A 16887-nucleotide genomic window follows, 5' to 3' on the forward strand; every position below is an offset into this window, starting at 1 on the left:
GCAGGCCCCAGGAGCCTAGAGGGTGACAGAGTCTCATGGGGAGCACCTGAAGCGCTGGCAATCGGAGGCAACCAGGCATTCTCAGCACATTGGTCTCCCACTATGGCTGAAGACAAAGACCTCTAATCCAAAGATAAAGAAAAGAAGGCAACATTTAAACTCTCCAAACAAGAACCTCTAACACTGGAATCTCTGGTTAAAGATAAATCAAAATCTGCACTGTACGTTATCATTTAAAAAACGTAATACAGTACATGGTATAGCACAAATACCAAAACAAACATTGATCCAGATTGAAGATGCTGGCATCTGCAATGCCCTCAAAGATCTCACTACATGAAAATCGAATGCTGAAACCAGATTTAACTCTGTAGAGGACCATAACAATGTTCAATCTAAAATACTCCATGGATTGGAGAAATCTCTGGCTGACGAGATAACCGAGCTTGAGGATCATAACATAAGAAGCAACCTTCATTTTTTAGCTTGCCAGAAGACACAGAGAATAGGGACCCATTGCAGATTGACTTCTTAGTTAAATTGATCCTGGACACCCTGCAAATCAGATTCACCAAGGATTTTGAAATTGAAAGGGCCCATAGAGTTCCCACACACAAACTCAAACACGCACCGGCTCCACATCCAATGATCTTCAGGCCTTTGCACCATCAACACACAAAACTAATCTTAGCCCACATGAGAAAAATCAAAGCGGGGATGTGGCAGGGTCACAGGATCTCTATTTCCCAGAGATACAGTTCTCAAGAGAAAAGACTTCCTGTCTCTCCAAAAGATACTAACTAACACTGCCATCGAAAATTATTTTGCTTGTTCCTCAAAATTCAAGATTAACTTCAAAGGGCCAAACCAAAGTCTCTTCAGACTCCAAGGAACTCACCACTTGATTAGACAATAAATCAGAGTCCAATATGGAACCAGACTCTTCACCAAACAATGCACCAGGATGAGGCACAGATAACTGACCCTACACTTGAAGAGAAGAACTTTGGTCTCACTTTCCGCTACACAACCAATGTAGGTGATTAATAATAAATGAATGATGCCTTGGCTCCCTATGATGAGAAAGATAACTGTCTCTAGGATGATTACTGTTTCTTGTCACTATTTTTCTAGTTACTGACATAATCATACTGTTTAAAATGTTCCTCAATTTTGAGGCCTTCCTGTCAATATTGACTCCCCGAGCACTTTGTTGTCACCAGAGTCTATTTCACTATATGTGTTCCCCCTAAGAGGTTTCTAATCACTTACACATCCCTCAAGCGCTGGATACAGTGGGTGCTTGTTAACTGGCTGTTCCCTACATAGTCTTGCCCCACTTACCTCATCTTTCAGAGATTTCCTCAAGGTGGGAATCAAGGTCGTATCACATGATGCACACTCAGTGTGCTGCTTTTATTAAATATGGTCTCTTTCACAACACGTGTACCTACTTTTTAAATAGGGTACCAATGTCTTCTAAGATATTAACACTAAACACAAAAGGGATGAGCAAGAGGAGGAAAATATCAGATTACTGTAATGACCTGAAGGGCAAGGTAGTCTTCCTGCAAGAAATCAGAATTGGATTTAGGCAACCAATGTCCCTTAGAAAAAGATGGGTAGCAGACGTAACCTGCTTTGAAGCCGGCAAAGACCAGCAATGAGCGACAATCCCAATGGATGCACAAATGGTTTTTGGGGAAAACTTCAATCTCCCAATAGATATTATTCTAGATTGGCATTCATCATTTAAGTACAGACCTCCACAAGCACATAACAAATATTAAATCTGCACTTCTTATAGTCTGTCAGAAATTTGGAGGAAGGATAGACTTCACTTTCCTTTCCACTCCCCACTCAAGTTACTCCTGCATCCACTATGCTCTATTAGACTCCACCCTATTACAATCTAAAACAAAAGCAACATTCCAACCCATAACTATATAAGATCATGCTGCAATCTTTATCATGATTCTTAATATGCCCACCGTGAAGAACTCAATATGGCAGATGAACTCAAATTCCAGACAAGGAATCAGATACACAAGTACTAGAGAAGAAAAATAGAACTATTTTTCTCAGACAATACAAACTCAGTGACATCCCCATTAACTTTATGGGATGCATTCAAATGCTCCATCAGGGGGCAAATTATGAAATGGATGGCCAGGAAAAACAGAGAAATAAAAGAAGCCCTCAAGCAATTAGCTACTTCCATCAAAACAAGTGAAATTGCCGACATTCTAAAGACTCCAGTCTTTTAAATGATATTAAACAACTAGAATACTAACACAACACTATCATTAGTAAAACAGCATATCTGTGGGTTCACATGTAAAAATCTAAAAAACATTTACCTCAACAAAGCTGAGAAGGCGTCAGCTATAACTCTTAAATTTAAACAAAAACATCATGCTAATTTCCCATATCAAAGACCCAGATGGCTCACAGAAAACTAAAACTGAGGACATTTTAAATAAATTTAAAAAAACTACACTGCTCTTTACTAATGTAAAAACAGAGATTACCAAAAAGGATTATCTTGAACTATTAAACAAACTATTAAAACTCTTTCCGACACCGAAAAAATTAAACTAAACAGACCCACTAGAGACAGAGGTAATATTAGAGGCAATCAAAACCATTGGTTCTGGCAAAGCACAAGGCCCTGATGGTTTGCCTATAATATTTTATACAATGTTTATAAACTACATCATACACCTCCCGGAGGATTTTCTTAATTTCATTCAACAGTTTAAGGTCCCGGGAACCGCTGCAGACACCACAATTGTAGTAATCTCGAAAGACAGAAAAGACTACTCCAATCCCAAAAATTACCGACTGATTTCATTATTGAATATGGAAGCGAGAATTTATGTGAAGATTTTAGCAAAAAGATTAGAACAACTAATACCCAGACTTATACATATTTCATAAAAAGGTTTTGTCCAAGGTAGACTGGTTAGTGATAATATACACACGCTGCCATGCCACAGAAAAAGATGAACTATTGTTAAAGCAGGCAGCGACATCCCTGAATGCAGAGAAAGCATTCAATAAGGTCTCATGGCCCCTTCTGGAATCTGTGCTCTCTAAACATAACTGAAGTATCTTATTTATTAAAATGACCATGGCACTTTATGCCAATCTTATAGCAAGAATCAGAATCAATAGCACTCTTTTGGCCCCTTTTCACCTCCACCAAAGCACCCAACAAGGCTGTCCCTTATCCCAGCTACTTTTTCTGCTGTCCATCGGCCCACTAATCCAACTTTTGATTGACTGGCCTGAGATAAAGGGCTTTTTGGCACTACCCTATATAAAACAGCAGCATATGCTGATGATATCCTTATATTCTTAGATCAAGTTTTGTAAGCCATCATTTTTGTCAACCAGTTTTCTACAGTGTCAGGGTACACCATTAACAAAGATAAAACATAGGTTTTTTCTCTCTTAATCCTTACATGCTGATGTTGGTGGGGCAGGTCACAAATGGCAACCCAAATACATCAAATACTCTGGCATATGGTTTACCAATGGCTTAGCTGAATCAGTCAAACATAAAGGATCCCAAACTACAGAAAAAGTTAAAGAGATCATCATGGTCGCCCAAACACATCTCTTGGTGTGGTAGGATGGACACTCTAGAGACGGTGATCAAACCTATTATTATAAATGTTATTACGTCCATGCTTCCTATTCAAATTTCACCATCCTTTTTTTTCCACCATCGATAAAATAACACCATCCTTCTTATGAAATGGGAATAGAGCTAGAATAGCCTATAAAAACCTCAGGCTAGGATACGCACAAGGTGGTTGCAAATAACAAAACTGGGGACAACACAACCTCATCATACCCTCGATGAAAAGATTTGGAATGCTTGCTATGCTCCCCCTATCATATCACTTCCATTTTTCCCACGCCCTCGGTCTACCATCACACACTCATGTCACATTTTCACAGATACAATCCATGGATTGTAAAAGCTTGATAAACACATGCCTAATCTGATTACTAGATCTAGGTTCATCTCACTGTGGAATAATCCAAAAATAAAGTGGAATTGATACCTAGCCAAGGATCAGAGAGGGCCAGCAAAGGTCTATGCCTAATCAAAGAAATGTATAACAACATCTCCACCCCACAATCATTCACAGAATTTCAAGGAGGGTTATACCTGGATAATTTCAATTTCTATGATTTCTTGGAACTCGAAGGAAAACTGGCTAAATTGGGACCATTTGACCATCCACACATTATCTCTCTCCTTGCACTTTGGTAATCAACTGGTTATGTTGCTTCAAAAATACACAAACTCCCCTCATCTCAAAAACTCAGCCCCATATACAACTAAAGTTGTCCACACAGTTTGATTCTCTAAACGTAGACTCCCCTTAGTGGAATGCTAGAACATTATCTGTGTGCAGGCCCTTCGAAATAAAATTCTCTTCAATAATACACTCTAAATTCTTTATGATGCATCTACTACACTGGACACTTGACACCAAAACTTAAAATAATCGACAAAAATGTCTGCAGGAACTGTGACACCACTCCCAGAACAGCAGAACCTATGTTCTCTAGTTGTAGTCAAATAAGATCATACTGGAAGGATATTGCTGAACAATTAACTGGCATATTGTATGTCCATGACACTTTCCTTTAATGAAAATGGTCTAGCACTTCTCAATCTTCTTAGTCATTGCTACTAAAGTTCTTCTCACTGAATAGAAATTCTTCATACACATCTCTCAACTCCTTGATTATTTTCTGGTTACCTATTGTTTCATTTATCCTAAACTTGCTAAACTTGAACTTAAATAAATGATGTTTACAGTTGAACATGATCTATCGAAGTATATCTTTAATTGAATCCTTACACCAATCCAAGATATATATCCTATTACTACATGTCTAACTACCTTAACAGGCAAGTTTTCAGCTTATGCCTTAAACAGTTCACATCAATCAGCTCTCAAGATTGTTTACTTCTATGTTTATTAATCATCCTCACACAATATAGATCTGTGTATGCAAACCCTCTATTATATTTGATTGAGTGTCTTTGTCTGTATAAATAAATACAAACTTTGTGGAAATAATAAAATAAAAGACGGGGAGGGGGATCTGAGCCGTATTCAGACGACTGGCGTGAATCAAGGAAGAAACACCTACACCAAGGGGCAGTGGGAACCAGGGGGAGATAGATTATAGAGGCGCAGGTGCCTACCCAAGTGCAGGACACTAAATTCTACTTTCCCAATACGAGTATAGTCTGACATTCCAATGTGCATTTAAGTTATTTACTTTCTTGAAAAACTGAACTTTCAGATATTGCACTTTTGTGAGACTGTTGAGTCCAAATGGGGTCTCTGAGAGTATCTCCTGCCACAATAGCTTGGCATTTTATTAGCACTACCAAGTTAATGCAATGTTTTAGCTTTAAACTCAAGCTGATAAAAAGCTCAAAGGGCTCCACACTCCCTGGCTCTTGCTTTATTCAACCCTTCTGCTTTGTCTTTCCACTTCCATTTAACAGTTTGTCACAGTTTATAGTGCAGAAGATGAGACAAAATGGCAACAGAGAGCAATAAATGGGTACTGATCATGTTCGCTTTGTATGGGCACATCAGTCTTCTTAGATTAGGTAGAATCTTTAATGAACTATGATAATGCACAAACTCCCTCTTGTAAGTAAGCAATACTCCAAAGCCATGACATTTTGCTAAGGGCTTAGATCATGGCTCTTTGTCAAGTAGCCTGCTTTGATGAAGGGCATCAGTGTGCTTATAAAACTTTCTAATTCAAATGGTGTGAGTAAACTTATACAACTTCAATCTTAAATTACAATTACAAACCAAATATTAAATGAGATGTTTCAACCTGGAATGGGAGTTGTAATTTGGAATGAAAGGGCTCTATTTGCCATATATTGGGCTTCACTTAGGTCTAGTCTAATTAAGAAAACTATGTAATGAGAGCAAGTTCTATATATAAGATCAACTTCTTAAGTGTTCTCATAATTCATTAATGGATCATCCAGCTACAAACAAGTTCTGTTCATGATCAACTATATCACTTTAGTAAGTCACAATCAGAAAACTTCTAACATTTCACATGATCTATGGGTCAGGTGAGCTAATGTTCACCATCACGGAGCAGTATCACATGTTCAACAGACTACTTCTCACACCTTTCTTCAGGCACTGACAGGCATGTATCCTCTTTTCTCAACCAGCCTCACCTTTAAGCTCCTGAGATCTGGTTTTCGTACTTTACAGCAATGTTCCAATTACCTAGATCTCACTGAAAAATCAGGTAAGAACTTTAATAATAGTTCACAAGTAAGACAGTCTGAGATTCCAAAACATTAACAGTGAGCCTAATTGTTAGTATTTTTAGAAGGCATACCTTGTTTAGGGCCCTGTGGTTAGGGTGGTCTGGCAAAAAAATGCAGCCACCCCATTGACGCACATACTTACTAGTTCTATAAACTGAGTAGAATTATGTGGTACTACACCAGTAATACAGAAGTGACCCACATTTGTGGCATTGATAGTTTCAAGCAGCAAAGTGCTGGTGGGAATCAGAACACCGGGCAGTAACACTTTTACTGTGCCTTGCTGCTGACAGATTTGCAGTTAATGTTCAATGCAGATGCAGTGCTCATCATTAAAGTTACCCTCAAGGCTATTACCTCAAGATTTACCCTCAAACCTCTAAAGGAGTATATTAAGATTTTATACCATTCAATTAAACATTACAAAAATCAATCCACTTTAACATTGCTACTTTAAAAAGATTCGGATCAACTAAAATGAAAAGGAACTGCTGCATGAACAAAATTCCAACACTTATTTGGACAGGTTGTGTTCTTCAAGTTTTTTTTTTTTTTAAACATACCGAATAGTTTGAACAGAATGAGTTAGCCAAAGCCCAGACAGTTCAGCTTTCATCTCCCAGCCTCCATACTGTCTGAGCTCTCCTTCAACCAAGCTAGAAGGCAACAAAGCCCCCCGGATAAGTTTAACAAGGGACTGCATCACTTCTTGTATCATTTTCTATAAAAACAAAACCAAGGAGAATTTAGCAACAAAACAAAGGAACTCCCATGGAAAACAAAAAACTCTGAGCTGGAATACACTGTGTTCCTTTGGCCATTGCTCACCTTGAAATCACTTTGTCTTTGTCGCGCATTCTTCTTTGATCTTTCAATCTGACCAGATTTTTCTGCAGTCTGTCAAAAACATGAAAATACAAAATGAAAAAAGTACATATCATTTTACCAAAACCACAATCTTTAAGCGGCACAATGCTTTTAAAGAGAACCCGTCTTTTAGATGAGGAATACAAAAAAATATAGAAGTAAAAAAACTGTAAATACAATTAAGTAACGGTAAAAATGTCAGTGAACGTCAACTGATTGCAAGTTACTGCATAAAGTAATCCTGATTAACATTCCTTTCACTGTTTCAGCTAGGTTACTCAAGGAAGGTCACTTCTAGTTAGTTAATGACCAGGGGTGGAGTCTATCCTCTAATGAAAAGAAACTGTTATATTATTCCAGTGGAACATGCTTTCAGGTAGTTTATCAGACCCTTTAAACTTTGAGAAGGAAGTTGCAAAGATTGTATCTGACAGAACAGGAAAGCAATGAGAGTCCAAAGAAAACATGCAAAGCAAATCAAAACCGTCAGCACCCTAGGACTCTAAAGGCCTCACTGAAACACTTCATCCAAAGACAGGATAGAGAAAAAAGATGAAAAACAGAACTTTTGATGACTTCGATACTGAAGACCCTCTACGCAACAAGCAGACGGTTCATTTTATCAGCCAAAGCAAAGTACTATGCCAACACCATCAATGAAGCTAACAGCAGATGCAGAACACTTTCAAAACAATCAAGCACTGCATCAGACCAGTGCCTGGCCCAACTATCGCACACTCCACAGACAAGTGCAATGCCATCAACCTCTTCTTTAGTAAAAAAAAAAAATAAGGAAGATCGGAAAGCACATCTAACACCACCAAGTCTGTGTGTCCTCTTACGCCCGGCCTCTCTTGGGGATTCCCATAATGGTCATCCTTCTAAGCCCTGTTTCCCAGATATTGCTTACAAACTCAACTCTCTAAAAGCCTCTTCCTATGAAAATTATGTTTTACCCTTGGCCTTCATCAAAGCTGCCTTCGGGAACATTCTCTCTCTGCTACTCACCACTGTCACTGCCCCCTCAACTCAAGACATCTTCCCACAATCTCTCAAGACAGGCCAGATTCTACCACTCCTAGAGGACCCTACATGAGACCCTGGAGAACTTGCCAACTACATGCCCATCACTCATCTATCCTTTATTGATGAGCTAATTAAACAAGTTCAATACTCAACTCCAGAATCACACTAACCATTTCCTGTAGGATTACCTTCACACGACCTCAAATGAAGATGTCCCCTGTCTCCTGATATTGCTGGACCTCTCAGCTGCTTTTGAAATAGTTAACCATCCAATCCTGAGCCTCACTCTGGAATCTTCAATGGGATTCGCTGGAAATGTCCTCCACTGGTTCTTCTCCTAACTTTCCAACCAACACCATTCTGTCCACATAGGCCATCTCAAAGTCCCAAAATAACCAGTCACCTGTGTAGTCCCCCAGAGGTACAGTAACCTGTCATCATCAACCTCTACATGAAGACCCTGGAGGCTAGACTCTCAGAAAACAGCATCAAGATTCATCAATATGCCGACGATACACAACTCTACTTGAAAGCCTCCTCTGCTCCAGACATGTAATACCTCAAACACAGCCTGCACTTCATCCGAACCCTGATGTCCAGTGCCCACCTGAAGCTCAAGCTCAACCCAACCAAGACAGAATTCTTGGTATTTCTCAAGGACAAAAAACAAGAAATCATACAAAACTGTCTCAATGACATGAACCTTGATAGCGCTGAACCCCAACTTTCACCGAATGCCAAGTCACTTGGATTCACCTTGGACACCAACCAACTTAACCCTCAAGGGACACACTGTCCAAAAAAAAAAAAAAAAAAAATACAGCATCCTACTCTTGCATCTGGATGGTAGTAAATCCCTGCCCCATGGCCTCACAGATTTCATACTGCCACCCCTTGAGGGCAACATACAATGCCACAGCTTTTCTCATGCACGGCTCCCCTTGCCAAGTGGACCATCTTCAAAAACAGCTGCATCATTTTACAAAGCCATCATGACCAGGACACCCCCACTTAACTTGCAGACAAGCTCTCATCTCTGGTGGCTCTCGGCACACACGCAGTCAGAACATCTTCGGACTGAGACTAAGAAGTGTATAAAAGAAAAAAATACAAGACAGCAGGACTTTTCCATTTATGCACTCAGGATTTGAAATAAACATCCCAGTATCAATAAGGATTGCCCTAACAGTTTGTCAATTTAGAAAAGAGCTAAATGTGTACCTTTTAAAAGATCACATCATGACTAAGCAGTAACAGTCCAATTACTATTTCTCGTCACTTACCCAGTGTACATCTGTTCGTGGCATGTAGTGCTGCAGATTTCCATGCTATTCATATCCCTTCCGACATCTAGTGTTGGGCTCGGAGTGTTACAAGTTGTTTTTCTTCGAAGGAGTCTTTTCAGAGTCACGGGATCGAGGGACTCCTCTTCACGGTTCCATTGCGCATGCGCATCGACTCCATTGTTAGATTGTTTTCCCACAGAGGGCGAAGAAAGGAGTGATAGAGTATAGAAAATAAAAGCGATGTCCATGCAAATGTAAATGTATATACATATGTACAAATGTTAGAAACTTAAGCAACTACAGCCTTTCGGGGAGGAAGGAGGGTGCATGTGAATCTGCAGCACTACATGCCATGAACAGATGTACACTGGGTAAGTGACATTTTCCTTTCAATGGCATGTGTAGCTGCAGAAACACATGCTATGCATAGACTACAAAGCAGGTAGTCCTCCCAAAAAGCGGTGGCTAGCCTGTAGGAATTGAAGTTGTTTGGAATAACGTCTTTAAGACAGCTTGGCCTACAGTGGCTTGTTACTGTGAGAATACATCAACACAGTAGTGTTTTGTAAATGTATGAGGGGTTGACCATGTAGCTGCTTTACATATGTCAACCATTGGTATGTTTCCTAAAAAAAAGCCATTGTTGCACCCTTCTTTCTTGTAGAACGTGCTTAAGTAGTGCTTAAACGTTGTCTTTTTGCTTTGATATAACATGTTTGTATACATCTAACAATCCATCTTGCTATACCTTGTTTTGATATTGGATTGCCTGTATGTGGTTGTTGGAAAGCAACAGAAAGTTGTTTTGTTTTCCTAAAATGTTTTGTACTGTCTATGCAGTACATAAGAGCTCTTTTGAGATCTAGGGTATGAAGAGCTCTTTCTGCCACATAATCAGGCTGTGGAAAGAAGACTAGCAATTCCACTGTTTGATGTGAAAAGGAGATACTACTTTTGGTAGAAATTTTGGATTTGTTCTTAGTACAACCTTATGTTTGTGCACTTGGAAAAAAGGTTCTTCAAGAGAGAATGCTTGTATTTCACTAACTCTTCTTAAAGAATAGCCACAAGGATGGTGATCTTCCATGTTAAAAACTGAATTTGGCAAGAGTGCATGGGTTCAAAAGGTGGTCCCAGGAGTCTGGTAAGTACAGTATTTAAATTCCATGATGGAACAGGTGATGTTCTAGGTGGAATGATGCATTTTAATCCTTCCATGAAGGCTTTGATAACAGGAAGTCAGAATGGAGGAGTATGTTGAATAGTTTGTAAGTGTGAGAAAGTAGCCTCTTTCTAGCCTTGTTACCCCCACTTTTGGCCTGTTTGTGAGTGTATGTCAGGGTGTTTTCACTGTCTCACTGGGATCCTGCTAGCCAGGGCCCAGTGCTCATAGTGAAAACCCTATGTTTGCAGTATGTTTGTTATGTGTCACTGGGACCCTGCTAGTCAGGACCCCAGTGCTCATACGTTTGTGGCCTATATGTATGTGTTCCCTGTATGATGCCTAACTGTCTCACTGAGGCTCTGCTAACCAGAACCTCAGTGGTTATGCTCTATCTGTACAAATTGTCACTAACAGGCTAGTGACCAATTTTTACCAATTTACATTGGCTTAGTGGAACACCCTTATAATTCCCTAGTATATGGTACTGAGGTACCCAGGGTATTGGGGTTCCAGGAGATCCCTATGGGCTGCAGCATTTCTTTTGCCACCCATAGGGAGCTCTGACAATTCTTACACAGGCCTGCCACTGCAGCCTGAGTGAAATAACATCCACGTTATTTCACAGCCATTTTACACTGCACTTAAGTAACTTATAAGTCACCTATATGTCTAACCTTTACCTGGTAAAGGTTAGGTGCAAAGTTACTTAGTGTGAGGGCACCCTGGCACTAGCCAAGGTGCTCCCACATTGTTCAGGGCCAATTCCCCGGACTTTGTGAGTGCGGGGACACCATTACACGCGTGCACTACATATAGGTCACTACCTATATGTAGCTTCACAATGGTAACTCCGAATATGGCCATGTAACATGTCTATGATCATGGAATTGCCCCCTCTATGCCATCCTGGCATAGTTGGCACAATTCCATGATCCCAGTGGTCTGTAGCACAGACCCTGGTACTGCCAAACTGCCTTTCCCAGGGTTTCACTGCAGCTGCTGCTGCTGCCAACCCCTCAGACAGGTGTCCAGAGCTCCTCCAGTGTGCTCCAGACCTCTGCCATCTTGGAAATAGAGGTGCTGCTGGCACACTGGACTGCTCTGAGTGGCCAGTGCCACCAGGTGACGTCAGAGACTCCTTCTGATAGGCTCCTTCAGGTGTAGCTAGCCTATCCTCTCTCCTAGGTAGCCAAACCCTCTTTTCTGGCTATTTAGGGTCTCTGTCTCTGGGGATTCCTTAGATAACGAATGCAAGAGCTCATCCGAGTTCCTCTGCATCTCTCTCTTGACCTTCTGCCAAGGAATCGACTGCTGACCGCGCTGGAAGCCTGCAAAACTGCAACAAAGTAGCAAAGACGACTACTGTAACGCTGATCCTGCCGCCTTCTCGACTGTTTTCCTGGTGGTGCATGCTGTGGGGGTAGTCTGCCTCCTCTCTGCACTAGAAGCTCCGAAGAAATCTCCCGTGGGTCAACGGAATCGTCCCCCTGCAACCGCAGGCACCAAAGAACTGCATCACCGGTAACCTGGGTCTCCTCTCAGCACGACGAGCGAGGTCCCTTGAATCCAGAAACTCTGTCCAAGTGACTCCCACAGTCCAGTGACTCTTCAGTCCAAGTTTGGGGGAGGTAAGTCATTGCCTCCCCACGCCAGACTGCATTGCTGGGAACCGCGACTTTTGCAGCTACTCCGGCCTCCGTGCACTTCCGGCGGAAATCCTTTGTGCACAGGCCAGCCTGGGTCCACGGCACTCTAACCTGCATTGCACGACTTCCTAAGTTGTCCTCCGGCGACGTGAGACTCCTTTGTGCGACTTCGGGTGAGCACCGTTTCACGCATCTTCGTAGTGCCTGTTCCGGCACTTCTGCGGGTGCTGCCTGCTTCTGAGAGGGCTCCTTGTCTTGCTCGACACCCCCTCTGTCCCCAGACGCAATTTGCGACATCCTGGGCCACAGCAGCCGCACGATTTGCAGCTAGCAAGGCTTGTTGGCGGTTTTTCTTCAGGAAAACACTTCTGCACGACTCTCCACGGCGTGGGGGATCCATCCTCCAAAGGGGAAGTCTCTAGCCCTTGTCGTTCCTGCAGAACCTTCAGCTTCTACTGTCCAGTAGCAGCTTCTTTGCATCCACAGCTGGCATTTCCTGGGCATCTGCCCATCTCCGACTTGCTTGTGACTTTTGGACTTGGTCCCCTTGTTCCACAGGTACCCTCGACTGGAAATCCATTGTTGTTGCATTGCTGGTTTGTGTCTTTCCTGCAGAATTCCCCTATCACGACTTCTATGTCCTTTGGGGAACTTTAGTGCACTTTGCACTCACTTTTCAGGGTCTTGGGGTGGGCTATTTTTCTAACCCATACTATTTTCTAATAGTCCCAGCGACCCTCTACAAGGTCACATAGGTTTGGGGTCCATTCGTGGTTCGCATTCCACTTTTGGAGTATATGGTTTGTGTTGCCCCTATCCCTATGTGTCCCCATTGCATCCTACTGTAACTATACATTGTTTGCACTGTTTTCTAAGACTATACTGCATATTTTTGGTATTGTGTATATATATCTTGTGTATATTTCCTATCCTCTCACTGAGGGTACACTCTAAGATACTTTGGCATATTGTCATAAAAATAAAGTACCTTTATTTTTAGTATAACTGTGTATTGTGTTTTCTTATGATATTGTGCATATGAAACTAGTGGTACTGTAGGAGCTTCACTCGTCTCCTAGTTCAGCCTAAGCTGCTCTGCTAAACTACCATTATCTATCAGCCTATGCTGCTAGACACCCTATACACTAATAAGGGATAACTGGGCCTGGTGCAAGGTGCAAGTACCCCTTGGTACTCACTACAAGCCAGTCCAGCCTCCTACAGTAAGTATGCAGATATTGCAGTAAGGTGTATTTTTATGGATGAAAAAGCCAACTATGACTTCTGTAAATGAAGTAAATAGCATACAATATTTTGTATAGATGCTGTAAGTGGTATTTGTGGTCTTACGTTGACAATAGTAGACAAATCTTTTTCGCTTGTTTGCGTAGCACTGTTTAGTAGTAGATTTTTGTGCTTGTTTTATAACTTCCATACATTTAGATGGAAGATTTAAATAACCAAATTCTATTACTTCTGGAGCCGAATCGCTAGATTGAGAGCACTGGGGTTTGGATGCCTGATTTGACCTGTGTTTTTTGTTAACAAATCTGGTCTGTTTGGGAGTTTGGAGTGAGGTACTACAGATAGGTCTAATAGTGGTGTGTACCAAGGCTGGCATGCCCATGTTGGTGCTATGAATATCATGTTGAGTGACGTTTGATGTAATTTGTTGACTAGAAATGGAAGGAGTTGGAGAGGGGGAAAAGCGTAAGCAAATATCCCTGACCAATTGATCCATAGAGCATTGCCCTTGGATAGGGGATGTGGGTGTCTAGATGTGAAGTTTTGGCATTTTGTGTTTTTGCTTGTTGCGAATAGATCTGTCTGGTGTTCCCCACCTTTGAAAGCACTTTTAAAGTACTTGGGAGTGAATATCCCATTCGTGTGTCTGTTGGTGATTTCTGCTGAGGAGATCTGCCAACTGATTGTCTATTCTTAGAATGTACTGTGCTAGTAGATGAATTGGATAGTGAATTGCCCATTTCCAAATTGTTTGGGCTAGAAGGGACAGCTGAGATGAATGTGTCCCTCCCTGTTGAGATAATACATGGTTGTCATGTCTGTTTTTATAAGAACATTCTTCTGTTTGAGAAGAGGTTGAAGTGCTTTTAGTGCAAGGAACACAGCTAATAATTCTAAGTGGTTTATGCATAGCTGTTTCTGTTTGACATCCTATTGCCCTTGAATGGTTTGATTGTTTTGGTGAGCTCCCCAACCAATCATTAATGCATCTGTTGTAATTATGGCCTGAGATACAGGGTCTTGAAACGACCGCCCCTTCATTAAATTGCTGCGATTCCACCATTGAAGGGACACGTGTTTGGCGGTTCATCAACACTAGATCTTGAAGTTGACCATGTGCTTGTGACCATTGTTGTGCAAAGCACTGTTGTAAGGGCCTCATGTTTAATCTTGCATGTGGGACTATTGCTATGCAAGATACCATCATTCCTAGAATCTTCATGATAAATCTTAGTGTATTGTTGATTTGGCTGTATGAGTGATGTTAAATTTTGGAAAGCTTGTACCCTTTGTATAATTGGATACGCTAGAGCTAGTTGAGTATTTATGATAGCACCTAGGCACGGTTGTACTTGTGCTGGTTGAAGGTGTGATTTTTGGTAGTTTATAGAAAACCCTAGTGCATGCAGAGCTTTTATCACACAACAAGTATGTTTTTGGCAATGTGTAAGATTGCTTGATTTTATTAGCCAATCATCTAGATTTGGAAAGACATGGATGTGTTGTCTCCTTAAGTATGCCGCTACTACAGCTAGACACTTTGTGAACACCCTTGGAGCTATTATGCCAAATGGCAACACTTTGAACTGGTAGTGTTTTCCTGTTATGACAAACCTGAGGTATTTTCTGTATGCTGGGTGGATGGGTGTGTGGAAATACGCATCTTTGGGATCTAGAGCAGTTATAAAGTCTTGTTTTTGCAGTAGTGGAACAACATCTTGCAGAGTTACCATGTAAAAACGCTCTGACAAGCTGTATAGATTGAGGGGCCTGAGGTCTAATATGGGCCCGAGGGAGACATCTTTTGGGGGAATTAGGAAGTAAAGTGAGTATACTCCTGTTCCTTGTTGGGACTGTGGAACTAATTATATTGGTTGTTTGAACTGTAGAGATTGTACTTCTTGTTGTAACAGAACTGTAAGTTCAGGGGACAACTTGTGTGTGATATCTTGGCAGAATGTTTGGAGGGGTGGATATCAATTCTACGCAATAGCCATTGCAGATCATTGATAATACCCAGTTGTCTGTGGTGATATTTTGCCAATGTGAGTGGAACTGCTGTTGTCTTCCCCCCACAGGAGATGTGTGGAGTGGAAGGGAGGGAAGGAGTCACTATTTAGGTTGTGTTGATGTGTGTTTAGAGGTTTGGAATTTACCTCTATTTCTGAAGTACTGACCTCTAAACCCACCCTGTTGATACTGGGTTTGTTGTGGTAGGTGTGTTTGGGAGGTGGAAGCCTCTGAGGATTGTGGTTTAAAACCTCCTCGAAACTGTGGCCTGCGAACCGCTATATGGGGTGGTGCACAAAGCGCCCATTTCTTTCGCAGTATCCAAGTCCTTTCTCAGTTTTTCAATAGAGGTGTCCACTTCTGGGCCAAAGAGGTGCTTTTTATCAAAAGACATGTTAAGGACAGCCTGTTGAATTTCTGGGTTAAAACCAGAGGAGTGCAGCCATGCATGTCTTCCGATTGTGATGGCAGTGTTTACGCTCCTTGCAGCTGTATCAGCAGCATCAAGGGCAGATCTTATTTGATTATTACTAATGGCATTGGTTTGTCCCTCTTCTACTACTTGCTGTGCCCTCTTCTGGTGCTCTTTTGGGAGATGCTGTATATCCTGCATTTCATCCCAATGGGCCTTATCATAGCGAGCTAGAAGTGCATTAGAATTTGCAATTTTTCACAGATTTGCTGCCTGTGTAGCAACTCTTTTTCCTGCTGCGTCAAATGTTCTGCTCTCCTTATTAGGAGAAGGTGCATCTCCTGAAGACTGGCTATTCGCCCTCTTTCTTGTTGCACTGACCACCAATGAATCTGTAGGGACCTGGTGAGTAATGTAATCTGGATCAGAGGGTGCAGGCTTATACTTTATCGATTCTAGGTGTGATAATCCTAGCTTTTACAGGGTTGCTAAACATTTGTTCTGTGTGTTTTACCATGCCTGGTAACATTGGGAGACACTGGTACTTGGAATGTGTAGAAGATCGTGTATTAAATAAGAAATCTTGTTCCAACGACTCTGAATGCATGGTTACCCCATGACAGGCTGCTGCCCTGGATATGACCTGGTTGTATGCAGTGGTGTCTTCTGGTGGAGATGGTTTTGATGGGTAAATATCTGGGTCATTATCTGGGATGGGATCGGGGTCATAACGATCCCATGGGTCTGGTGTATCTCCCTGTGAATATAGTGAATGTGCTGGAGAAGGCATTGGTGGTGGGCTGGTATGAGGTGAGACAGATAATTGTGGATAATGAGGAGGAGGAGGAGAAGTATGAAGAGGTATTGGCTTCTCTTTGTTTTTG

General features: G+C 41.5%; 1 protein-coding gene across 4 annotated transcripts in view; it reads right to left on the reverse strand.

Annotated features, from left to right (window-relative positions):
- Positions 1–16887, reverse strand: part of EXOC2 (exocyst complex component 2) — a 1213422-nt gene that overhangs the window by 584914 nt on the left and 611621 nt on the right. For all 4 annotated transcript variants that reach the window (XM_069217791.1, XM_069217808.1, XM_069217816.1 and 1 more), the window contains 2 exons: positions 7175–7243; positions 6910–7067 (listed from right to left, as the gene is read on the reverse strand). In XM_069217791.1, coding sequence (XP_069073892.1) covers positions 6910–7067; positions 7175–7243 — 227 coding nt within the window. The remainder of the gene's footprint in view (positions 1–6909; positions 7068–7174; positions 7244–16887) is intronic.

This window comes from Pleurodeles waltl, chromosome 2_1 (genome assembly GCF_031143425.1).
Source record: "Pleurodeles waltl isolate 20211129_DDA chromosome 2_1, aPleWal1.hap1.20221129, whole genome shotgun sequence".
NCBI classification, from domain to species: domain Eukaryota; kingdom Metazoa; phylum Chordata; class Amphibia; order Caudata; family Salamandridae; genus Pleurodeles; species Pleurodeles waltl.